General features: G+C 43.2%; 1 protein-coding gene across 2 annotated transcripts; it reads right to left on the reverse strand.

Moving 5' to 3' along the window:
* Window positions 1-1,011: 1,011 nt before the first annotated feature.
* LOC115140319 (zinc finger protein 131-like) lies at window positions 1,012-19,421 on the reverse strand. 2 transcript variants are annotated; one of them, XM_029678651.2, is made up of 9 exons: window positions 19,298-19,421; window positions 16,779-16,914; window positions 16,431-16,532; window positions 16,115-16,259; window positions 4,462-4,570; window positions 4,109-4,303; window positions 3,512-3,884; window positions 2,590-2,720; window positions 1,012-2,475 (listed from the first exon to the last, which is right to left on the reverse strand). In XM_029678651.2, exons 2-9 carry the CDS (start codon window positions 16,897-16,899, stop codon window positions 1,966-1,968), a joined length of 1,686 nt encoding a protein of 561 aa, XP_029534511.1. In that variant the 5' UTR covers window positions 16,900-16,914; window positions 19,298-19,421; the 3' UTR covers window positions 1,012-1,965. The 2 variants fall into 2 exon arrangements, with proteins under 2 accessions (XP_029534511.1, XP_029534510.1); XM_029678650.2 differs by having other exon boundaries at window positions 3,512-3,887; window positions 19,298-19,420.
* Window positions 19,422-21,179: the final 1,758 nt, after the last annotated feature.

The raw sequence follows: 21,179 nt of genomic DNA on the forward strand, positions 1-21,179 counted from the left end.
TCTTAGCATCAGTGGTGGAAAAAGTACCCAATTGTTATACTAAAGTATAGATCCCTTAATTGAAAGTTACTCAAGTAAAAGTCACCCAGTAAAATACTACTTGAGTAAAATTCTAAAAGTATTTGGTTCTAAATATACTTCACTATCAAAAGTAAATGTAATTGCTAAAATATACTTAAGTATCAAAAGTAAAAGTATAAATCATTCTAAATTCCTTATATTAAGCAAAGCAGTCGTGCGGAATGCCCACTTGGTCTGAACGGAAGAAACACAAAAACACCATCATGAGACAGTCAGCCTGAGTATCTCTAGGGCAGAGGAAAGCACCTCCACCACTGCACTCCATCTGAGCATCACCAACACCAGGGAAGGCAACTTCGCTGTTGATGAGACTATCACCAACACTGGGGACGAGAGCCAGGCCAACACATCTTCAGAAGCCTCTCTGGTTTCATCATCTCTGGATTCCTGCATTGAGTTCCTCCTGCCAGAGGTTAATCAGAGGATGATGCCAACAGCCAACGATGTGGTAGCCAGTGATGGGGCCCCAGTTGTTCCGAGTCAGAACATTCTGAAGATAACCATTAGGAAGATCATAGTCCAAATTCCCTGTCCACATGTCCTTAACCCTATTTGACCAGGCACTGGCAGGATAACCAAAGCTTACAGTAAGCAGTTTCCTTGAGGATGACAATGTGTTCTGGACGCCATCATCACCGCTGTTGATATGAACCTGTTTGTATGTTGCCCTATCCAGGTCCTTCTGCTGTGGTGGAAGAAGAGGAGTGACAGACAGAGAGACACGCCGTAAACAACAACAACAACAGACAGAACCACTGTGGTTTACATCAGCCACATTTATATTTACAAGCATACATACATTTTTGGGGGTTCATTATTCATGTTTAGTAAGCTAAACATCTAATCTTCAGTCCTTCCACGTCTCAGAAAGGCATGTTTGAAAGCATTGTAAGAAATACTGGTATGGAAACATTTAGAGAATTCCAAATGTATTGATTACATCACTTCTTTATTGCTCTGTACATATAAAACAATACAACTATGAACATGTGTCAAATAAAAACAAACAAAACGTGTTCACTTAATACTTATTTACTTCTCTTTCTGAGGAGCATCATGCTGTAACAGTGTCATACATACAACCCAGTGTTTAGTGGGCTACAGTCAGAACAGGAAGTAGGAAGAGGTAGACAGGAAGTCAAGCAGGTAATGGGGGGGGGGGGGGGCAAACGTAAGCACACTAACAGCTATTATTCTGATAAACAAACTGATTAAAAGGTTAAGAAAATAAAGTTATTTTTACCAGTTAGGGGCTGGACACCATTACAAACATGCTCTTTCTTTAGTCAAGCTTATTTTTCGACAAACAGAGCTGTGCTTCAGATGGGTTCAAATTGGGAAATATGTGGCGTCATCAGTGAGGCATATCAGCCATATGTCTGCAGCCGTATGACAGTTTAACACACGGTGCATCCCAATCAATAAATGGTGTCTGTTGGTGACACCATAGAAATGAGTAGGGATCTTTATAGATGGCATATTGTCTTAGCAAATTAATATTGATCATCTTAAATGTACATCCTAAAGTGTAAAAAACAAAAGAAAGCAACAAGAAAAAAGATTGAAACGAAACCTTGAACGGGTTCATTGTGAAGGCATTCAGCCGGTCTCTCTCTGCCACAGACGGAGGAAGACAGAGCCATGACATCAGGCTCCAAATAAATACCCTCTAGAAATATGAGTAACATCCAATCCTCGTCTGTCTGTTACCCTATTATTTCATAGGGTGAAGGGGGTAAGGGGGAGCTTTTCCAGTTTGACAAAAATCAGCGCACATCTAAAATAAAACCCTATTCCCCATACAGTGCACTACTTGTGGCCAGAGCCAAGGCAGTGTATTTATGGGGAATAGGGTATAATTTGAGATGTCGCCCCGCTCCCGCTTCATACAGCAATAGCCGGTTGCGAATCCTCCTCCACCTCCACCTCCACCTCGCTCCCCTCCACCTGGATCTCAGAGTTCACCTGTCCCTCTGCTGACACCTGCAGCACCCGGATCTCAACACCCGCTTCCTTCAGTCTCTCTATGTCCTCCTCACACATCTCGGTCACCTCCCCATCCACCAACATGGTTGTTTCCACCAATGCTACCACACCTACGGGCTCCACGGTAACATGCTCCACGCTTATCCCGTCCTCTAGTAGAAGGGTCTCCCTCTTGCCTCCCTTCCCCTCCCTGGTCACTTCCTCTTGCGTTGCCGCGGCGGCAATGACCAGTTCCTGGGTTATCAGCTTGTCGTCTGTGACGCCGTGCAGGTCGCGGAGATGTTGGCGGAGGTCGTCGGGCTGGGTGAACCAGAGGTCACACATGGTGCAATGGTTAGGCTTTTCTCCCGTGTGTGTCGTCAGGTGGTCTTTAAACAGCTCCCAGCTGTTGAACACACTGCTGCACACCTGGGGAGGGGGGGGAAGAGGTCATTTTACAATCCAGCATATGCCCTACTCAGGGATGTGATGGGTGATTTTGACTCCTTATAAACCAGGAAAAAACAAGAGCGTTCTCTGCACCTGACATTCGTAGAGTTTCTTGCGTCCCTTCTTGGCCCCGGCGCCGTTCTGACAGGCAGCCATGTGACATTTCAATGTGCTGTTCCTGGCAAAGCGCTCATGGCAGTCTGGACACGCAAACGGTTTCTCACCTACACACACAAGGGATAAACTACTTTTTACACCCACTGCATAACACAGGAGATCCTATTAAGGTGGTCTGATTTATATTCACCTCCCAAGAACAGGTCACTCACTCATCAATGCACAATCAAAGATGACACTCAGAGAGAAGAAATGTGTTGTTGATGTGCAATGAGGTGCTGTTGATGCTATGTTTTAGTCTGCCTAGAAACTACAAATGCACATCAGCTATACAAAACACTAGGAACACCTTCAACAGAACAGCCTCAATTTCATCAGAGCATGGACTCTACAAAGTCCATGCCAGGGATGCTGGCCCATGTTGACTCCATGTTGACTCCAATGCTTCCCACAGTTGTGTCAAGTTGCCTGGACGTCCTTTGGGTGGTGGACCTTTCTTGATACACACGGAAGACTGTTGTGTGTGAGAAACCCAGCAGTGTTGCAGTTCTTGACACAAACCAGTGTGCCTGGCACCTACTACCATAAGCCGTTCAAAGACACACATATTTTGTCTTGCCTATTCACCCTCTAAAAAGGCACACATCCACAATCCATGTCTCAAGGTTTAAACATCCTTCTTTAACCCGTTTACTCCCCTTAATCTACACTGATTGAAGTGAATTTAACAGGTGACATTAATAAGGAATCATATCTTTCACCTGGATATCTATCTGGTCAGTCTATCATGGAAAGAGCAGGTGTTCCTAATGTTTTGTACACTCAGTGTATAGTTAACCCAGGCACTTCTACAAATATGAACCCCTGAATTAATCCCTCTTGGTATGATAACTCTTACCAGTGTGCTTTCGTAAGTGCTCCTTGAAGTGTCCAAAGTGGTCAAACTGCTTGTCACAGTACTCGCACACGTGTGTCTTCTTCTTCTGGGACTGGCTGCGCGACAGCTCCTCCGCCTCATAATGTAACGTGTTCAGGTGCTGTTTAAGCGCCCCCTCCCGCGTGTACGCCTTCCCGCAGTGGCAACACGCATGAGGCTTGTCCAGCGCGGCCATGTGGGCGCGCATGTGCTGTTTAAGGTGATAATAGAGGCGGAAGCTGCGGTCACATTTGTTGCAGCGGAACATCTTGTCCAGCTGAGAGATCTGGACCTCGACCATCTCCAGACTCTCGAGAGTCTTGGGAGGTGTCACCGTCTCCTCCTGATACACCATCTCCTGGATCACACACACACACACACACACACACACACACACACACACCATGATGTATGGATGCATTGAGATGAAAGGATGACTTGTTTTGAGAATGATTGGAAACGTCAACAAAATATATTCTTATATATAATTGTTTTTTTGTTTTGAATCAAGGTTGGTCATGGTCCTTCCAAATGTGTGGTTTTTACATGTGCAACAGAGAAACAGAGTGCCTTGTTTACCTCCTTCAGTCCTTCCTTCTTCAGGACGTGCAGCGTTAGCCCCCCTTGCTGGTACTTGCTGGTAATGTCAGCAAGCAGAGCCAGGGCAGAGTCATCCGAGACTGCCTGGGTGTTCCGAGCAGCGTCCACCACCTCCTCCAGCCCCGTCTCCTCCACCTCAATGGTACCCTCTCCGATCTCCACCTCAATCTCCACCTGCAAGGACAGACTTGGGTCAGCACAGCAATACATATCAGGAGGAAAGGACAGATGATGAAGAGGATGATGAGGATCATTTGGGACACTTTTTTGCACTTTATGCGATTTTATGTTATAACAACTACAAACATAATGTGCCATTGTAGATCTCCAACCTGATCCCCCTCCACTGAGGGAAGAATCTCAGATATCTTCCTCTTCTTGGCCTTGCTATTCCCCGCCACCAGAGTCTGGGATAGCTGGAAGAGGGTGCCATCACCCAACCTATGGAGAAAGAGAGAGAGAAAGGGTTATATTCATTCAAAGTACTTTACATTCCAACAGATACCATTAAACAAGACTAGAACCCAACACCACACAAAAAGGGGGCTAGCCTTCAGAAAGTGTTCACACCCCTTGACTTTTTCCACTTAGTTGTGTTAGAGCCTGAATGTAAAATGTTTCATTTTTGTTTATTGAATGTTTAAAACATATAATATACTTGCAGTCAAGCCACTCAACAACTACATCACATTAGTAATCTAACAGACTCCCATCCAGAATGACACACAGAAGCAACCAGGGTCAACACCCTGGTCAAGGGCACGTCGACAGATCTACCACAAGGTCAAAAACGGGGACCAGAAACAGCGATCCATCAACCAACAACCCAAGATCCCTCCCCACAGTTCCTCAAGAGCAGCCCCTCAACCATCTGAGACCCCCTCCCCCCAGTAAAAAAAGAAAAAAGAAATCCCATTCACCATCCCCAAGACCCCCCCCCCCCCATGCTCCAACAACGAACAAAATGTATTTTTTTAAAGAGAAAGACAAAGCAAAACAGAAAACAACAATGCAAAAACAACAAAGACATCAAGGACAACAAAAATCGTGACCACAGGGCCAACTGAATATGTTTGAGTGCATACATGGCACTATTTACCTGCGTGTGTCCGTGTATGTGCACATTTGAATGAGTGTGTGTATATGCACGTGTACAAACACCTGCACGGCATCAGCCTCAGGCAAACCCGGCATTAGCTGTAAAAACACTGTCCCTCAGTGTCATTCAAGCAAACTTTTTGTTTTATACTTTTATCTTTGACCATCATTCTATACCCCACCCAACAACTCCACTCCCTCTTTTTCTCCAATTCCACATCTCAACCCTCAGCTTCCCTCAGCCCATCCCACCTATCTCTGCTGGCCACCCTCTTTGGATTTCTACACACCACATATTTTTCAACTATGCTGTGATGTTTAATATAGAAATTCAATCTATCTAATTGAATCAACAGACTGCGAGTTGAAGATAAATACTTTTACTAAGAGTATTAGTATATTATTAATTGACTGACCCGGTCTCTCCAGATCTCCCAACAGTAAAACTCTCACTCACTGTCAACTGCGTTTATTTTCAGAAAACTTAACATGTGTAAATATTTGTATGAACATAACAAGATTCGACAACTGAGACATAAACTGAACAAGATCCACAGACATGTGACTAACAGAAATGGAATAATGTGTCCCTGAACAAAGGAGGGGAGGGGGGTTGAAATCAAAAGTATCAGTCAGTATCTGGTGTGACCACCAGCTGCATTAAGTTCTGCAGTGCATCTCCTCCTCATGGACTGCACCATATTTGCCAGTTCTTGTTGTGAGATGTTACCCCACTCTTCCACCAAGGCACCTACAAGATCCCAGACATTTCTGGGGGGGGGGGATCCAACAGGTCTCAGACTTTCTCAATGGGATTGAGATCCGGGCTCTTCGCTGGCCATGGCAGAATACTGACATTCCTGTCTTGCAGGAAATCATCCACAGAATGAGCAGTATGGCTGGTGGCATCGTCATGCTGGAGGGTCATGTCAAGATGAGCCTGCAGGAAGGGTACCACATGAGGGAGGATGTCTTCCCTGTAACGTACAGTGTTGAGATTGCCTGCAATGACAACAAGCTCAGTCCCATGATGCTGTGACACACCGCCCCAGACCACCACCCTCCACTTCGATCCCGCTCCAGAGTACAGGCCTCTGTGTAACGCTCATTCCTTTGACGATAAACGCAAATCCGACAATCACCCCTGGTGAGAAAAAAACACGACTCGTCAGTGGAGAGTGCTTTTTGACAGTCCTGTCTGGTCCAGCGACGGTGGGTTTGTGCCCATAGGCGACATGGTTGCTGGTGATGTCTGGTGAGGACCTACCTTACACCAGGCCTACAAGCCCTCAGTCCAGCCTCTCTCAGCCTATTGCGGACAGTCTGATCACTGATGGAGGGATTGTGCGTTTCTGGTGTAACTCGGACAGTTGTTGTTGCCATTCTGTACCTGTCCCGCAGGTGTGATGTTCGGATGTACCAATCCTGTGCAGGAGTTGTTACACGTGGACAGCCACTGCGAGGACTATCAGCTGTCTATCCTGTAGTGCGGTCTTAGGCGTCTCACAGTACAGACATTGCAATTTATTGTCCTAGCCACATCTGCAGTCCTCATGCCTCCTTGCAGCATGTCTAAGGCACGTTCACGCAGATGAGCAGGGATCCTGGGCATCTTTCTTTTAGTGTTTTTCAGAGTCAGTAGAAAGGCCTCTTTAGTGTCCTAAGTTTTCATAACTGTGACCTTAATTGCCTACCCTCTGTAAGCTGTTAGTGTCTTCACGACCGTTCCACAGGTGCATGTTCATTAATTTTTTATGGGTCATTGAACAAGCATGGGAAACAGTGTTTAAACCCTTTACAATGAAGATCTGTGAAGTTATTTGGATTTTGACAAATTATCTTTGAAAGACTGGGTCCTGAAAAAATGGTTCCCAAAAGTGGCTCCCAAAAGTTAATTTTTTTACGAAGTCTATTTTTAGGGTAAATTTTAGATCAATGTTCTGCATTTTCAGCCATTCCTGAACCAAATGGTCTATTGATTCTGTATCCTCACAAAAAATCTGCAGAGCTTCGATGATTGAATGCCACATTATTTAACATTTTGTTGGTGGCAAGAATTCTATATAATACTTTTAGCTGAAAAGCACAAAGTCTTGAATCTTGCGTCATTATTTTATATATATAGATATATATATATATCACCTGATACACCCTGTACCATGGAATCGGTACATCATAAATCTCGTCCCAACTATTTTGCAATCTGTATGGCACAGCTGTCAACATCCTTGGTCCTCAAATGAAACTGGTATATTTTCCCATTTATGCTATTTGTATTCCTCTGTCAGTTGATCCTTTATATTGGGCAGACAGACCAGTTCCCTACCTCCTTCCGCTGCCAACTGCCTCATCCATTTTTGGGGTAATGCTGTAATCAATTGGTTGTAATCTTGGATTGAACAGATCGTCCCATAAAATTCTGATAACTCCATGAAAGACATAACTCTACCATAACAATTTACAATATAATTTACAAACAAAATACCCGTTTCAAACATCTTTCCCATAAATACAGGTATTTTATCAACCAGCACATTTGAGTTCAGCCATAATATTTATTGCATTCAAAATTTATTAAAATTGAGATTATGTGTAGGCTAGTGACACAATACCCTATAAAGTGTAATTGTGTTTTTAGACATTTTCACAAATTGCAAAAAAAATTTTTTTAAATAAAAATGCTGAAATGTCTTGAGTCAATAAGTATTGAATCCCTTTGTTAGGGCAGGTCTAAATAAGTTCAGGAGTAAAACGTGCTTAACAAGTCACTTAATAAATTGCATGGACTACCTCATCTCTGTGCATCACACAATTATCTGTAAAGTCCCTCAGTCGAGCAGTGAATTTCAAACACCGACTGAACCACAAAGACCAGGGAGGATTTCCAATGCCTCACAAAGAAGGCCACCTATTGGTAGACGGGTAAAAAATAAAGGAAACATTGAATATCCGTTTGAGCATGTTGAAGAAGTTATTCATTACACTTTGGATGGTGTATCAATACACCCAGTCACTACAAAGATACAGGCATCCTTCCTAACTCAGTTAGGTGAGTGGCCTAGTTACAGTTGACTTAAATCAGCTTGAAAATCTATGGCAAGACTTGAAAATGGCTGTCTAGCGATGACAGACGCTGCTCGGAACACCTAGACAACTAACTTGACAGCTTGAAGAATTAAAAAAATAAATGTGAAAATATTGTACAATCCAGGTGTGCAAAGCTCACTTACCCAGAAACACTCACAGCTGGAATCACTGCCAAAGGGGATTCTAACACGTACTGACTCAGGGGCGTGAATACTTTCTGTATTTCATTTTCAATACATTTGCTAACATTTTTATAAACATGTTTTCATTTTGTCATTATGGTGTATTTTGTGGGGATGGGTGAGAGAAAACAATCTAATCCATTTTGAATTCTCTAACACAGTGGTTCCCAAACTTTTTATAGTTCCCATACCCCTTCAAACATTCAACCTCCAGCTGCGTACCTCCTCTAGCACCAGGGTCAGAGCACTCTCAAATGTTGTTTTTTGTGTGAATAACGCACCACAGGTTAATGAGAAGGGTGTGTTTGAAAGGATGCACATAACTCTGCAATGTTGGGTTGTATTGGAGAGAGTCTCAGTCTTAAATCGTTTTCCACACACAGTCTGTGCCTGTATTTAGTTTCATGCTAATGAGGGCCGAGAATCCACTCTCACATAGGTGCGTGGTTGCAAAGGGCACCAGTGTCTTAACAGTGCGATTTGCCAAGGCAGGATATTCTGCGCAGAGCCCAATCCAGAAATCTGACAGTGGCTTCAGATGAAATTACATTTTCACAGAACCACTTGTTACAATTTCAACGAGGCTCTCTTGTTCAGATATCGGTAAGTGGACTGGAGGCAGGGCATGAAAGGGATAATGAATCCAGTTGTTTGTGTCATCCTTTTCGAAAAAGTACCTGCTTAATTGCGCACCCAGCTCAGGTGCTTCGCTATATCACATTTGACATTGTCCGTAAACTTGAGTTAATTTGCACACAAAAAAAATCATACAACGATGAAAAGACCTGTGTGTTGTTCTTGTTAATGCAGACAGAGAAGAGCTCCAACCTTTTAATCATAGCCTCAATTTTGTCCCGCACATTGAATATAGTTGCGTAGAGTCCCTGTAATCCTAGATTCAGATCAAATCTCCCAGATAGGCCAGTCATGTGAGAAACTCGTCATCATGCAAGCGGTCAGACAAGTAAAAATGATGGTGAGTAAAGAAAACTTTAAGCTCGTCTCTCAATTTTAAAAAAAACGTGTCAATACTTTGCCCCTTGATAACCATTGCACTTTTGTGTGTTGTAAAAGCGTTACATGGTCGCTGCCCATATTGCATAGTGGAGAATATACACGAGAGTTCAGGGGCCTTGCTTTAACAAAGTTTTTTTAAATTCACTATAGTGTCCAAAACGTATTTCAAGCTGTCAGACATTTCCTTGGCAACAAGAGCCTCTCTCGGTGGATGCTGCAGTGTACCCAAGTGGCGTCGGGAGCAACTGCTTGCACTCGTGTTACCACTCCACTATGTCTCCCTGTCATGGATTTTGTGCCATCAGTACAGATACCAACATATCTTGACCACCAAAGTCCATTTGATGTCACAAAGCTGTCCAGTACTTTAAAGAATCCTCTCCTGTTGTCCTGGTTTCCAGTGGTTTGCAGAAGAGGATGTCTTCCTTAATAGAGGATGTCTTCCTTAATTGATCCCCCATTAATGTAATGGACATACAGTATACCAGGAGCTGTGCCAGGCCCGCCACGTCTGTTGATTCATCCGGCTGTAAGGCATAGAATTCACAGGCTTCTATGCAAAGCAGTAATTGTTTCAAAACACATCCTGCCATGTCACTGATGCGTCGTGAAACAGTGTTGTTTGATGAAGGCATTGCCTGTTCCCCCAGCATTGTCCCAGCCATAGCCGTGGTAGCAGGAAGAATTCAAGTCCTCCACAATAGTATAGGGCTTGCCTGTCCTAGCCACTAGGTAGCCCACCATATAAGACGCTTCTAGCACCTTCTTATTAACGGTATCTGTTGCTTTTATACATGTCTTACTATTCAAAAGTCGTCTTAATTCTCACTCAAAAAACTCTTATTTTTCAAATTGGCATGTTATGTTTCTAAATGTCCGTGCAAGAGTGAAGGTTTCATTGAGTTGTGAGATAGTACTTTTGCACAAATAACACACTGTGGCTGAGGAAAGGCACTACTCCCAACATAAGTGAACCCCAAATCAATGTAGTTCTCATCATATTTGCAGGCCCTCTGTCTTCCGAAAAAGCCTTGGTTTTATGCATGACTTTGTCCTTGCCGTGTCTGAATCCTGGCTCAGGAAGGCCACCAAAAATTCAACAATTTTGAAAATTACAGAGATAGCCAGCAAATAAGTCCATACCCAAACTGTTGCCTTCGTTGCCGCCTGCCCTCAGCTCCCAGCTGTGCCCTGACACCATTTGTGAATTGATCGCCCCCATCTAGCTTCAGAGTTTGTTCTGTTAGGTGACCTAAACTGGGATATGCTTAACACCCCGGCAGTCCTACAATGTAAGCTAGATGCCCTCAATCTCACTCAAATCATCAAGGAACCCACCAGGTACAACCTTAACTCTGTAAACAAGGGCACTCTCATAGACGCCATCCTGACCAACTGGCCCTCCAAATACACCTCCGCTGTCTTCAACCAGGATCTCAGCGATCACTGCCTCATTGCCTGTATCCGCCACGGAGCCGCAGTCAAACGACCACCCTCATCACTGTCAAACGCTCCCTAAAACACTTCTGTGAGCAGGCCTTTCTAATCGACCTGGCCCGGGTATCCTGGAAGGACATTGCTCAGTTGAGGATGCCTGGTCATTCTTTAAAAGTAACTTCCTCACCATTTTAGATAAGCATGCTCCGTTCAAAAATGCAGAACCAAGAACAGATACAGCCCTTGGTTCACTCCAGACCTGACTGCCCTCGACCAGCACAAAAACATCCTGTGGCGGACTGCAATAGCATCAATAGCCCCCGTGATATGCAACTGTTCAGGGAAGTCAGGAACCAATACACGCAGTCAGTCAGGAAAGCTAAGGCCAGCTTCTTCAGGCAGAAGTTTGCATCCTGTAGCTCCAACTCCAAAAAGTTCTGGGACACTGTGAAGTCCATGGAGAACAAGAGTACCTCCTCCCAGCTGCCCACTGCACTGAGGCTAGGTAACACGGTCTCCACCGATAAATCCACGATTATCGAAAGCTTCAATAAGCACTTCTCAACGGCTGGCCATGCCTTCCGCCTGGCTACTCCAACCTCGGCCAACAGCTCCGCCCCCCCGCAGCTCCTCGCCCAAGCCTCTCCAGGTTCTCCTTTACCCAAATCCAGATAGCAGATGTTCTGAAAGAGCTGCAAAACCTAGACCCGTACAAATCAGCTGGGCTTGACAATCTGGACCCTCTATTTCTGAAACTATCTGCCGCCATTGTCGCAACCCCTATTACCAGCCTGTTCAACCTCTCTTTCATATCGTCTGAGATCCCCAAGGATTGAAAGCTGCCGCAGTCATCCCCTCTTCAAAGGGGAGACACCCTGGACCCAAACTGCTATAGACCTATATCCATCCTGCCCTGCCTATCTAAGGTCTTCGAAAGCCAAGTCAACAAACAGGTCACTGACCATCTCGAATCCCACCGTACCTTCTCCGCTGTGCAATCTGGTTTCGAGCCGGTCATGGGTGCACCTCAGCCACGCTCAAGGTACTAAACGATATCATAACCGCTATCGATAAAAGACAGTACTGTGCAGCCGTCTTCATCGACCTCGCCAAGGTCGACTCTGTCAATCACCATATTCTTATCGGCAGACTCAGTAGCCTCGGTTTCTCGGATGACTGCCTTGCCTGGTTCACCAATTACTTTGCAGACAGAGTTCAGTGTGTCAAATCGGAGGGCATGCTGTCCGGTCCTCTGGCAGTCTCTATGGGGGTGCCACAGGGTTCAATTCTCGGGCCGACTCTTTTCTCTGTATATATCAATGATTTGCGGGCGATTCCCTGATCCACCTCTACGCAGACGACACCATTCTATATACTTTCGGCCCGTCATTGGACACTGTGCTATCTAACCTCCAAACGAGCTTCAATGCCATACAGCACTCCTTCCGTGGCCTCCAACTGCTCTTAAACGCGAGTAAAACCAAATGCATGCTTTTCAACCGATCGCTGCCTGCACCCGCATGCCCGACTAGCATCACCACCCTGGATGGTTCCGACCTTGAATATGTGGACATCTATAAGTACCTAGGTGTCTGGCTAGACTGCAAACTCTCCTTCCAGACTCACATCAAACATCTCCAATCGAAAATCAAATCAAGAGTCGGCTTTCTATTCCGCAACAAAGCCTCCTTCACTCACGCCGCCAAGCTTACCCTAGTAAAACTGACTATCCTACCGATCCTCGATTTCGGCGATGTCATCTACAAAATGGCTTCCAACACTCTACTCAGCAAACTGGATGCAGTCTATCATAGTGCCATCCGTTTTGTCACCAAAGCACCTTATACCACCCACCACTGCGACTTGTATGCTCTAGTCGGCATCGCCAGACCCACTGGCTCCAGGTCATCTACAAGTCCATGCTAGGTAAAGCTCCGCCTTATCTCAGTTCACTGGTCACGATGGCAACACCCATCCGTAGCACACGCTCCAGCAGGTGTATCTCACTGATCATCCCTAAAGCCAACACCTCATTTGGCCGCCTTTCGTTCCAGTACTCTGCTGCCTGTGACTGGAATGAACTGCAAAAATCGCTGAAGTTGGAGACTTTATCTCCCCTCACCAACTTCAAACATCAGCTATCCGAGCAGCTAACCGATCGCTGCAGCTGTACATAGTCTATTGGTAAATAGCCCACCCATTTTCACCTACCTCATCCCCATACTGTTTTTATACTGTTTTTTTTTAATTTTATTTATTTATTTATTTACTTTTCTGCTCTTTTGCACACCAATATCTCTACCTGTACATGACCATCTGATCTTTTATCACCCCAGTGTTAATCTGCAAAACTGTATTATTCGCCTACCTCCTCATGCCTTTTGCACACATTGTATATAGACTGCCCATTTTATTTCTACTGTGTTATTGACTTGTTAATTGCTTACTCCATGTGTAACTCTGTGTTGTCTGTTCACACTGCTATGCTTTATCTTGGCCAGGTCGCAGTTGCAAATGAGAACTTGTTCTCAACTAGCCTACCTGGTTAAATAAAGGTGAAATAAAAATAAAAATAAAAAAATCCAATGACCCTGTCTGTTGTTCGGTGTTTTCCTGGGTAAGGGGTCAGTAGCTCTTCGGCTGTATCAGATTCACAACTATCAGTGTCCATGTTAGCTGGGCTAACAACAAATGTAGAATTACTGATGCTAGCATTGGATGTGCTCGTTGAAGGAGAACAACTTGTGTTGTCGACAGGTGCAGGTGTAGTTCTGCTGGTAGTAGCAGGTCTACCAGTAGAGCTCGTACGCGTCTCTGGTATGTGTGACTTTTTTTAACCACTTATGCATCTTCGAGCAAACGGAATGAGCAGCAGCTACGTTTGGCTACATATGGACCGTTAGCGGAATTCTCGCAGAAGAGTAACGGTTAACGTGATTGGATGTTACATTTTTTTTTTTTTACCCCTTTTTCTCCCCAATTTCGTGGTATCCAATTGTTTAGTAGCTACTATCTTGTCTCATCGCTACAACTGCTGTACGGGCTCGGGAGAGACGAAGGTTGAAAGTCATGCGTCCTCCGATACACAACCCAACCAAGCCGCACTGCTTCTTAACACAGCGCCATCCAACCTGGAAGCCAGCCGCACCAATGTGTCGGAGGAAACATCGTGCACCTGGCAACCTTGGTTAGCGCGCACTGCGCCCGGCCCGCCATAGGAGTCGCTGGTGCGCGATAAGACAAGGATTTCCCTACCGGCCAAACCCTCCCTAACCCGGACGACGCTAGGCCAATTGTGCGTCGCTCCCCACGGACTTCCCGGTCGCGGCCGGTTACGACAGAGTCTGGGCGCGAACCCAGAGTCTCTGGTGGCACAGCTGGCTGGATGTTAATTATTTGACTAGGCTACCTGTATTTGACATTGTGTTGTTAATTCGCTGAACACTAGCTGGTTTAATTGTATTTTTGGCAGTGAAACGAGGCTAATCAGGCGAGAAAAAAATCTCACCCAAATGTATAGCCCTGTTGAAAAATATAAATGGACTGTTTGAAAATGTTTTTTGTTTTTTTTAGTAAATATATAATATATTTATATTTATTTAACTTTTTATGGCTGCAGGGGCAGTATTGAGTAGCTTGGATGAAAAGGTGCCCATTGTAAACGGCCAGCTCCTCAGTCTCAGTTGCTAATATATGCATATTATTATTAGTATTGGATAGAAAACACTGACGTTTCTAAAACTGTTTGAATTATGTCTGTGAGTATAACAAAAACCTGCGAAATTCCACTTCCTGTTTGGATTTTTTCTGGGGGTGGCAGATTTTCAACCAAGCTCTCATTGAAATTACAGCGAGATATGGATGAGTTTTCACTTCCTACGCCTTCCACTCGATGTCAACAGTCAATAGAACTTTGTCTGATGACTCTCATGTGAAGGGGGGTCGAATGAGACAGGAAATAGTCACCACTGCCACGAGTTGACCATGCATTCACTATGCGGGTTCATAGGAGAAGGACCTGCGTTCCACCGGTCATCTGAAGTCATTCTAATTCCCTGGTTGGAATGTTATTCAAGATATATGTAAACAACATTCTAAAGATTGATTGAGTACATCGTTTGACATGTTTCTACTGACTGTTACAGAACTTTTGGATATTTCGTCACTTTATAGTGGACGCGCTTTGTGACTTTGGAATTGTTTACCAAACGCGCTAACCAAAGTAGCTGATTGGACATAAATAACGGACATTTTCGAACAAATCAAGCATTTATTGTGGACCTGGGATTCCTAGGACTGCATTCTGATGAAGTTCATCAAAGGTAAGGAAACATTTATCATGTATTTTCTGGTTTCTGTTGACTCCAACATGGCGGCTAATTTGGCTACTGTTCTGAGCTCCGTCTCAGATTATTGCATGGGTTGCTTTTTCCGTAAACTTTTTTTGAAATGAGAGATATATCTATAACTCCATGTGTATAACTTGTATTATCATCTACATTTATGATGAGTATTTCTGTTGAAACGATGCGGCTGCGCAAAATCACTTGATGTTTTTGGAACTAGTGAATCTAATACGCCAATGTTTACTCAGATTTTTGATATAAATATGAACTTTATCAAACAAAACATGCATGTATTGTGTAACATGAAGTCCTATGAGTGTCATCTGATGAAGATAATTCAAGGTTAGTGATTAATTGTATCTCTATTTCTGCTTTTTGTGAATGCTATATTTCGCTGGAAAATGGCTGTGCTTATTGTGGTTTGGTGGAGACCTAACATAATCGTTTGTAGTGCTTTTGCTGAAAAGCATATTTGAAATCGGACACTTTGGTGGGATTAACAACAAGATTACCTTTAAAATGATATAAGACACATGTTTTAGGAATTGTAATTATGAGATGTCTGTGGTTTGAATTTGGCGCTCTCTATTTTCACTGGTAGTTGTCATATCGATCCCGTTAACGTAAATCACATTTTTATTTGGAGTACCACCGACGGCATTGCGCGTACCCCTGGAAATTCCAGTTTGGGAATACCTGCTCTAACACAACAAAATGTGGAATAAGTCAAGGGGTATGAATACTTTCTGAAGGCACAGTAAGTAGTAAGGGACTATATTAGTAGTAAGGGGGTCCAGATGTTATAATGGCCGTCCAACCTGTTGTTGAGGGCCTTGATGGCCTCCTGCATCTGGAGGTACTCTGCTGCCTTCCACACGTCGTTGACCTCCTCTGGCCCACTGACAGCCAGCGTAGCTGTGTACGTAAATTCCATCAGCTGGCGGAAAGCTGAGTTACTCACTCCTGCACAACACAGGGGATTGATGGGTACATTGGGTTATTGTGTGATAGTCTTATAGTTATTGTCAGAAGTGGATGTAGGCCTTGTTTTGTTTCTCAGGGTCTATAGCGCTATTGTTTATTTTCTTGATTGATGACAGACAGTGGATGCATCAGTGGTTCAGCAGTACATACCTTCAATCTCCACTAGTGGCTCCTGTGTGAAGTCCTGGAAGAACTTGTGGAAGAACTGACTGCACGCTGCTAACACTGCCTTATGGGCCCTGAACTGGTGTCCTACAGACCAGAGGTAAGATGAACGCATGAACGGTACAGCACATAATAGAATACTTCATACAATGTGGGCCTTTTTCCTTAACACAAGGATGTTAAAAAAAACTTTTTTTGTTTTACTATTAACCTACACGGCTGAAACAAGGCTGTTTTTGTATTAACAAAATATATAATTAACTTTTAGTTGACAAGCTAAAGCTGCACCTTCACTTTCTGCAATTCAACAAACATCACTGAGGATGAGCTTACCGTCTACTATGAGAGTGATGTCTGTGAACTGGTCCAGCTGTCTCTGTTCATTCAGTTTGTCCAGCATGACTTTATAATGGTCTGGGAACTGACTACCATACCCCTCACCCTTATCTGCCATGGCTCAGCCCCTCACCTGCACACAAGGAAGAAATCCATGTAGAGATGACACACAGTTCACATCACCAGTAATGACAGACTATATGGACTCAGTGTACAATTACATCTGGGCAAACAAGTTAAACATGAACAACATGCTCACAGCATATTGATGCACAGACAGTAATGTGATTTTAACATAGATTTAAATATGTTATCATTGGGCATTCTGCAGCTTTTATTAATATTTATAGTACCAGTGAAAAGTTTGGACACCTACTTATTCCAGGGTTTTTCCTTTATTTGTTACAATGTAGAATAATAGTTAAGATATCAGAACTATGAAATAACACATATGGAATCATGTAGTAACCAAAAAAAGTGTTAAACAAATCAAAATATGAGATTTTTCAAAGTAGCCACCCTTCGCCTTGATGACAGCTTTGCACTCTTGGCATTCAATCAGCTTCATGAGGTAGTCCACTGGAATACATTTTAATTAATAGGTGTGCTTTGTTAAAAGTTCATTTGTGGAATTTCTTTCCTTCTTAATATGTTTGAGCCAATCAGTTGGTTTGTGACAAGGTAGGGGTGGTATACAGAATATAGCCTTACTTGGTAAAATAGCAAGTCCATATTAGGGCAAGAACAGCTCAAATAAGCAAAGACAAACAACATTCCATATTTTACTTTGGAAAGTTTCTTCAAGTGCAGTTGCAAAAACAATCCAGCGCTATCATGAAACTGGCTCTCAGGAGGACCGCCACGGGAATGGAAGACCCAGAGTTAGCTCTGCTGCAGAGGCTAAGTTCATTAGAGTTTTCCAGCCTCAGAAATTGCAGCCCAAATAAATTCTTCCCAGAGTTCAAGTAACAGACATCTCAACATCAACTGTTCAGAGGAGACTGCGTGAATCAGGCCTTCATGGTCGAATTGCTGCAAAGAAACCACCACTAAAGGACACCATTAGACTGGTGGAAATCTGTCCAAATGCAAGATTTTTGGTTTCAACCGCCATGTCTCTGTGAGATGCAGAGTGGGTGAACGGATGATCTCCGCATTTGTAGCTCCCATTGTGAAGCATGGAGGAGGAGGTGCGATGTTGCTTTGCTGGTGACACTGTCTGATTTATTTAGAATTCAAGGCACACTTAACCAGCACGGCTACCACAGCATTCTGCAGTGATATGCCATCCCATCTGATTTGCGCTTAGTGGAACTATCATTTGTTTTTCAACAGCACAATGACCCAACACACCGCCAGGCTGTGTAAGGGCTATTTTACCAAGAAGGAGAGTGATGGAGTGCTGCATCAGATGACCTGACCTCCACAATCACCCGACCTCAACCCAACTGAGATGGTTTGGGATGAGTTGGACTGCAGAGGGAAGGAAAAGCAGCCAACAAGTGCTCAGCATATGTGGGAACTCCTTCAAGACAGTTGGAAAAGCATTCCAGCTGAAGCTGGTTGAGAGAATTTTCTCTAAATATGTTTTTATTTTTTATCCCAGCTCCCGTCCCTGCAGGAGGCCTTTTGCCTTTTGGTAGGCCGTCATTGTAAGTAAGAATTTGTTCTTAACTGCCTAGTAAAATAAATAAAATAAAAAAATGCCAAGAGTGTGCAAAGCTGTCATCAAGGCTAAGGGTGGCTACTTTGAATAATCTCAAATGTATTTGGATTTGTTTAATAATTTTTGGGATACTACATGATTCCATATGTATTATTTCATAGTTTTGATGTCTTCACTATTATTTTACAATGTAGAATATAGAATAAGTAGGTGTCCAAACTTTTGACAGGTACTGTATATTTTCATCTATATCTGCTAATTTGGGCAATATGTGGGAAATATCGCTGTTTATCGTATGTTTGTGTTCGCAACAAATTGGACAGACAGTATTTCATATTTTTCTTCATGAAATATGATAACGTTGGAGGCAGGAAAAACGCGTCAACCTCATGTGTTATCCAATAGAATGATACCGATGCGAAGAGAAGACGTCGAATTCAGCCAATCATGCGTTTGACAGCAGTGTGATTGGCATCAAGTTGACCAATTGAAAATAGCAGACAATGCTAACGGTAGCTAGCAAGCTTAGCTGCAGCAGAAGGCCTCGGGCTATAATTGAGGGCCGTAAAATCAAACTTAACGATATATTTAATCAGAATGTTTACCTAATAACACCAACGCTAACTACATAATGGGTTATAAGAAGCAGTGAACAATCCAGTTTACGTTAGCCAACAAGTTACAGAAGCTAATCCTTTCAAATCGGCCCGTAAAGGCTCTCCCCATTTCGAGTTTGACCATCGCCAGTACGTCATCAAATCGCGCATTAAAATACACTTTTTCCTGAGACATTTCCTAATTTAAACATAATTTGCCTGAAATATTTCACATCATACATCTGAAAACATACCTCAAGTTACGTTCTGCCGCTTTATTAAGTTGTTTTTGCGTATAGCTCTTTCCCGACACTTGCAGCGTTGCTCTTCTCTCGTTCGTCTAAAAAGGGCGGTCGCTCAGTCGGGCCTCAGATTCCCAGCAGTCACTGCAAACTCCAGAAGACGCCGAGGAGCGTTACTAGGCAACAGATGGTTGTCTCCGGTTCGGTTTATCGAAACCCTGGCCCCTCGGTTCGGTTCTCGGGTCCAGTTCCATTTCGGTACTCAGCCCCTTCCCCCCCTTTTTGATATAGACAATTTATTTCATTCTTCATATTCAACACAAAACAACCATACTGTACACTAAAATATACAGAAACACACCAAAATACAATGGAGAGAATGTTTTGTTTTGTTCGTTTTTTCTGCTAATAGGTGACAGGCTATTTCATGGCCATGATATTATTTTATGTGCTTTTAATGAACAACAACAATCTTTCCCATATCTTTTGTGAGTCTGTCTGTATTATTTTCTCCAGTCTGTGCTAACATGATTTCATGTGATGTTGTTTTAATCAACATATTCATCCATTCCATAAAACATTGGATTATTAAAGATTTTCCAATACCTGAGGACCAGTCTTAATTAACACTGACACAATACCAAAGCATAATATATTAAATTATGTTAGGTTACGTCGCGTTCACATGCTAATCAGAACTAGGAAACTGACATTTTCGACTTGTTAACTGCTTATAAACGTGCTGCGTACAACCAGTTAACAAGTCAGATATTTTCAAGTTTCCTAGTTCCGTCGAGAACACAGCATAAACCCCTCTCTTTTCCATCCTGTCACTTACCACAGGGTTTCCCAAACTAGGTCCTGGGCCCTCCCCTGCTGATTCAAATAATAAAAGATTGATGATGAGTTGGTTATTTGAGTCAGCTGTGTAGTGCTAGGGCGAAACCCAAAACGTGCACCCAGGGGGGGCCCCAGGACCGAGTTTGGGAAACTTAACAGATAATGGGCTTGTTTGAGTGGTAAGGGTGAAGCAACCGACTGCAGATGAAAGTCATTGGGTTCAATTCCCTACTTAACAAATTGGATGCAGTCTATCACAGTGCAATCCGTTTTGTCACCAAAGCCCCATATACTACCCACCATTGCGACCTGTACGCTCTCGTTGGCTGGCCCTCGCTTCATACTCGTCGCCAAACCCACTAGCTCCATGTCATCTACAAGAAAGACCCTGCTAGGTCCTGTAGCATCACCCACCTCCAAAACCAATTCTTTCTTTGGCCACCTCTCCTTCCAGTTCTCTGCTGCCAATGACTGGAACGAACTACAAAAATCTCAGAAACTGGAAACACTTATCTCCCTCACTAGCTTTAAGCACCAGCTGTCAGAGCAGCTCACAGATTACTGCACCTGTACATATAATAATTAATAATATAATAATATATATAATATATATAATTATAATAATAATAAATAATATTATATATAATAATTAATAATACACCTATAATTTAGCCCAAACAACTACCTCTGTATTTATTTGATTTATTTATTTATTTAGCTCCTTTGCACCCCATTATTTTTATTTCTACTTTGCACATTATTCCACTGCAAATCTACCACTCCAGTGTTTTACTTGCTATATTGTATTTACTTTACCACCATGGCCTTTTTTTTGCCTTTACCTCCCTTATCTCACCTCATTTGCTCACATCGTATATAGACTTGTTTATACTGTATTATTGACTGTATGTTTGTTTTACTCCATGTGTAACTCTCTGTCGTTGTATGTGTCGAACTGCTTTGCTTTATCTTGGCCAGGTCGCAATTGTAAATGAGAACTTGTTCTCAACTTGCCTACCTGGTTAAATAAAGGTGAAATCAATGGCTCATTGGC

Source organism: Oncorhynchus nerka, linkage group LG13, assembly GCF_034236695.1.
Source record: "Oncorhynchus nerka isolate Pitt River linkage group LG13, Oner_Uvic_2.0, whole genome shotgun sequence".
NCBI classification, from domain to species: Eukaryota; Metazoa; Chordata; class Actinopteri; order Salmoniformes; family Salmonidae; genus Oncorhynchus; species Oncorhynchus nerka.

Bases quoted from the DNA above. Each gene is read 5' to 3' on its own strand.
- LOC115140319 (XM_029678650.2), bottom strand. From the start codon at position 16,899: ATGGCAGATAAGGGTGAGGGGTATGGTAGTCAGTTCCCAGACCATTAT. The intron at 4,304-4,461 runs GTTGGAGATCTA...CTGTCCTTGCAG, and splicing joins CCTCAGTGGAGGGGGATCAG to GTGGAGATTGAGGTGGAGAT. The intron at 2,721-3,511 runs GTAAGAGTTATC...TTGTGTGTGTAG, and splicing joins GCACTTACGAAAGCACACTG to GTGAGAAACCGTTTGCGTGT.